The following is a 5111-nucleotide window of genomic DNA, read 5'->3' as shown; positions in this document are numbered from 1 at the left end:
AACCCTTAGCCAAATTTCCAAATCAAAATTCGCATATATATTATCGAAATTGAATAATTAAAATCAACCAAAACAATAATTATTACTTACCAGAACTAGATGATGAATACATTGGATAACCTACTTCAGATCGACTCGAAATTGAAAACACCCAAATTCTAGGGTTCCTCCGCCGCGAGAGAGAGTTTCGGGAGAGAAGAAGAAAGATTTTGGATAGAAATAAAAAACGACGTCGTTTTGGATAAAATTTTAGATTCTCTGTTTTGCCAAAACGACGTCGTTTGGATCGTCGCGCACACGTGGAATCCACGTCATTTTGATTAAACAAAAGCTTAACAGAGTTAGTCGATAAACACGTTTTTGTATGTTATGGCACAACAATTATACTTGGGGTATTGATTTCGAAGTTAGGGTACTAAATTCAAATATCTATCAACATAATGTATGTTTACGCCAGATCAATAGTCAAATGTATAAATTCAACACAAGACTATTGTGGAGATATGAAAAAGCCATTTCCGTGTTATCGTCTCAGCTCCGACCATATTGCCATCCCTTCGTTAAACATATATATATCCTTCCCCAAAAAAATTACACAAACAAAGTTCAATTTATATGATTAGTTAATTACCCAGCACAAATACGTAATTTTGAAAAAAATTCCAAATAGATTTGAAGAGTTATTTCTCCACTTTTATAAACTTTAAATCAAATAAGAAACAGTTGAATCTTTTTGTAATAACTTTGGATTACATCCAAAACTTTTGTATACATATTATTCTCCATCCACTATTTTTTTTTTTTTTTTTGGCTTTGGTAACTTTTTTTTTTGTCTTTCTATAATATCCAACTTAAAAATATTTTGAACTCGGAACAAAAGTTTTGAATTTGAGCTCATCACTGACTCGGGTAAAAAATGGCATCAGTTCATCAATCTTTTATGTAACCCAATAAAAAAGGAAAGCAATAGATTCCGAAGTACCTTTTATGGATTTAATTTGTTTGAATGAGGGGAGCCAATAAAGTATGTATAAACGATAATCCAACTCGTAATTATAAACACAAACCAAAATTACAAAACAACAAAAATGCAAAGCTAAGAAGCCTCGAATGTTAGGAAGCACCAGTCAATTACAGAAAACAAAAATACATAACAATCAACTAAAAAAAAAAAAGAAAGAGAGGTAGGGTATTTGATTAATTATACCCTACCATAAATTCAGACCCACCTAACTCAAAAATTATCCCAAAAAAAGGAACAAAGAGAGGGAGAAAAACCAAAATAAGAAGAAGAGCAAAAGAAGCGAAACATCACACTACACTCTCTATAATATACTTCAATATTATTGTATTTTAATCAAACTAAAAACTTTGAGATATAGATAATACCATAATAATAATAATAATCACAAAACCCTAATCATACACTTAGCTTATTTATTGATTTGTTGACCAAGTGCGAAAACGAAGAACATCTCTACATCTGGAGATGCAAAGAAAGCTATTTGTCTTCTCCTCAAAGCGCAGTTTTGCCCCACTTTCTGCTTCTTCGGCGCCGGCGGACACGTGAGCATCTCCGGTATACGTGACTTCTTAGACGTCGGTGTACAACATCCACTCTCCGGTTGGAATGAAGATGGCGTGGCCGTTGATGCGGGTGAAGTAGTAGGTGAAGATGACGTCGAAGTGACGTCACTATTGATGATAGTACTACATGGAGGAGGAGATGTGTTCTTGTAATGGATTCTTTTACTTCTTCTTGTGTTTGTTCTTCTTATTGGTTTATTTCCTTTTGATGCCATTTTTGAGACCAAAATAAGAGAGAAAAGAGAGAGAGGGATAGTGAGAGAGCAAAAAAAGGAAGGAAATGGGTGAATGTGAATCTATATATGAGGAGTTTGTATAAAAAACCTTACTTAGTGGGAAGTTTTACTTTAAAATTTTGACTGGAAAAAGTTTCAATGAGAGGAGAAGAAAAAGCCAAGAAAGGAAAAGGTAAAATAAAAGAGAGATTGGCTTAGTATTTGGAAACTAAAGAGAAAGGGTTTCTTTTTGATATCAATGCATGTAAGTCACTGTGAAAGTGTGAAATGGGTATGCTTTGTTTTCTTCTTTTCGTTTAAATATTCATATATAGAACAAACATAATATCATAAAATAATACTAGTCTTCTAGAATTATCAATTATCTCGTTATTCTAAGTTCATATTTCTATCCTTTTTTTTTTAATAACCAGAATGCTATTTCTATGATTAAACTAAATATGATTTTTCTGATAATAAAAAATATTTATCAACAACTCCTAATGTGTAGTATGCTTGTAAATGATGTTTCAAAAAAAGTTATTATATAATCTATAGATGCAACATATCAAGAACAAGAAGATAAAGGGAAAACAAACTAGCATGTAGATCTCCTTTTAACATTTACCAATATAATATTTTCAACAGAATTATGTATAGTATTAAAATAAGAAGAAGACCCTTTTCATATAAAAAGATGGTATCAAATTACGGAAGAAATTATTTGTTGTGAATTATTGTTTCAAATGCATTTTAAGTTTGCGGTAAAAGACAAACACTAAATATATTTGCTATAAAGTAAGTGATATATATATATATATATATATATATATATATATTAAAAGTCTAAAATGCATGTGAGACGTTAATTACATATAAACAACATCATTGTTTTACGTTGATATTGTGTATAAATATTATTATATATCCACACATATATTATATATATAGGCGTGCTGTCACATGCATATACTATTTCAATAATAAATACAATTACATCCACAGCTAAAAAACATTTAAGCATATATGTATTACTTAATTAACTAAAAACAAGACAACAACAGTCTCATTCAACTAAAAATGGGAAAAACATACTTCAAGGAAGAGAGAGGTGCCGAGAGAAGAGTCTCACATTTGATGATTAAGATATTTTTTTGGTCTTCAAAAACACTACTCCTTGGAAGTATTAGGTGGTAACTGTAATTGTTTATGTACTTAGCTTTAAGATATTTTTTTCTTAATAAAGAACTGAAGAACACAGGCAGAATAAAAATATAAATTTTAACACGAAACTTTGATGTGTAATACAGATTCACGTGGGACGATGTTATTCAAAATTAATCCATATATATGCATGGGGTTTCTACACTCTCCAACTAACCCTATTATTTTTAACAAACTAACCCTTTTTTGGGTTTAGTTGAGATTCTTGTCTCAGCAGATTTTGGTTTTTAAATGTGGCTGCAGTAAGTATAAATTTATACAACTGTGGCAATCGTTCGTTAGTAATATTAACTTTTATAGGAGAGAAATAATTATACATAGAACAAATAAAAAAGAGAAAAAAAGGCTATATCCCTAAAGAAAGTACACAGTAGTCGAGGCTGGATCTTAATCATGGGATCCAAAACATAGGATTCACTGTGCACGCACATACGGCGGGTTAGATTCTCAAAGGCCATACATACATACAGACAAACATATTACCACGGATAGTATAAGTAGTCTCCCTTTTTTAATCAGCCTCTATGTTTTTAGGTAATTATTTTGTAGACGTCTCTACACTATTTGTCTTGTTTCTGATACATTAAGGAATTTTTGTTTTTTTTGAAGCGGTGCACTGATATTTTGGTGTATTTTGGTTTTTGAGTTTNACACTACTCCTTGGAAGTATTAGGTGGTAACTGTAATTGTTTATGTACTTAGCTTTAAGATATTTTTTTCTTAATAAAGAACTGAAGAACACAGGCAGAATAAAAATATAAATTTTAACACGAAACTTTGATGTGTAATACAGATTCACGTGGGACGATGTTATTCAAAATTAATCCATATATATGCATGGGGTTTCTACACTCTCCAACTAACCCTATTATTTTTAACAAACTAACCCTTTTTTGGGTTTAGTTGAGATTCTTGTCTCAGCAGATTTTGGTTTTTAAATGTGGCTGCAGTAAGTATAAATTTATACAACTGTGGCAATCGTTCGTTAGTAATATTAACTTTTATAGGAGAGAAATAATTATACATAGAACAAATAAAAAAGAGAAAAAAAGGCTATATCCCTAAAGAAAGTACACAGTAGTCGAGGCTGGATCTTAATCATGGGATCCAAAACATAGGATTCACTGTGCACGCACATACGGCGGGTTAGATTCTCAAAGGCCATACATACATACAGACAAACATATTACCACGGATAGTATAAGTAGTCTCCCTTTTTTAATCAGCCTCTATGTTTTTAGGTAATTATTTTGTAGACGTCTCTACACTATTTGTCTTGTTTCTGATACATTAAGGAATTTTTGTTTTTTTTGAAGCGGTGCACTGATATTTTGGTGTATTTTGGTTTTTGAGTTTTAGTTTTAAGTTCTTTAGTTTTGAAGTAGATTTTAGTATTCCACAAACTTGAATATATCTTTAAATCTTGGTTTTCAGTTCTGTAATTTGTTTTATAAACAAACGATTTTTAAGCTTTCTATAGTAATTTTTTAGTTTTTGATTGCACATATTTGAAAGAAACAAAATAATGTTAGTGCTACGACAAAAAAAATTCTCAAAAACTTAAAAACTAGATTTGGATTAAACGCTCTCAAGACGCCCTCAAAAATATTCCTATTTTTTATGCCTTTAAAAAAAAAATTCCTATTTTTTATTAATTTGTTTCGGTCACAAAAGTCAATACATCATCCTTATCTATATGTTAAAATGCGAAAAGGAAATATTAATTTGGGACATTATCAGAAATTAATGGTATTGTCGAGAAAACAAATTTACTGATACAAAACTCTGATATTTTTGATACAATTTTTTTATTTTTTTTTCAACAAAAAAGATGTTTTTGATACAATAATAAACTCAGATGTTACAAACAAGTGAAGTTCTTTCGAAGGCAAGAATAAAAACAAAACAAAAATGTGTTGGTTCTAATCTAAACTGTGGCACAAGTAATAGTAGTACAACTCTTTCTCACTGCTTTCACCTGCACACACAAAAACTGATTATGTTAAACATACAGAACAGATCATCATCAGTATTTAAAACACATAAAAATCTCTATATCCTATTATGATCAAGTGTTCGGTGTAC

At 30.5% G+C, this 5111-nt stretch overlaps 1 protein-coding gene across 1 annotated transcript; it reads right to left on the bottom strand.

The window, feature by feature from the left end:
- On the bottom strand, positions 1023-2082 carry LOC104778044 (cyclin-dependent protein kinase inhibitor SMR3-like). Its single transcript, XM_010502408.2, has one exon. The coding sequence runs from the start codon at positions 1800-1802 to the stop codon at positions 1434-1436; it is 369 nt and encodes a 122-aa protein (XP_010500710.1). The 5' UTR covers positions 1803-2082; the 3' UTR covers positions 1023-1433.

Source organism: Camelina sativa, chromosome 3 (assembly GCF_000633955.1).
Source record: "Camelina sativa cultivar DH55 chromosome 3, Cs, whole genome shotgun sequence".
Taxonomy (NCBI): Eukaryota; Viridiplantae; Streptophyta; class Magnoliopsida; order Brassicales; family Brassicaceae; genus Camelina; species Camelina sativa.
Note: the sequence above shows the minus strand (reverse complement) of the source record. Positions and strands in the feature narration are given on the sequence as shown.

What these genes read in the sequence shown, in the direction of transcription:
- LOC104778044 (XM_010502408.2), bottom strand. Translation starts at nt 1,802, where the DNA reads ATGGCATCAAAAGGAAATAAACCAATAAGAAGAACAAACACAAGAAGA.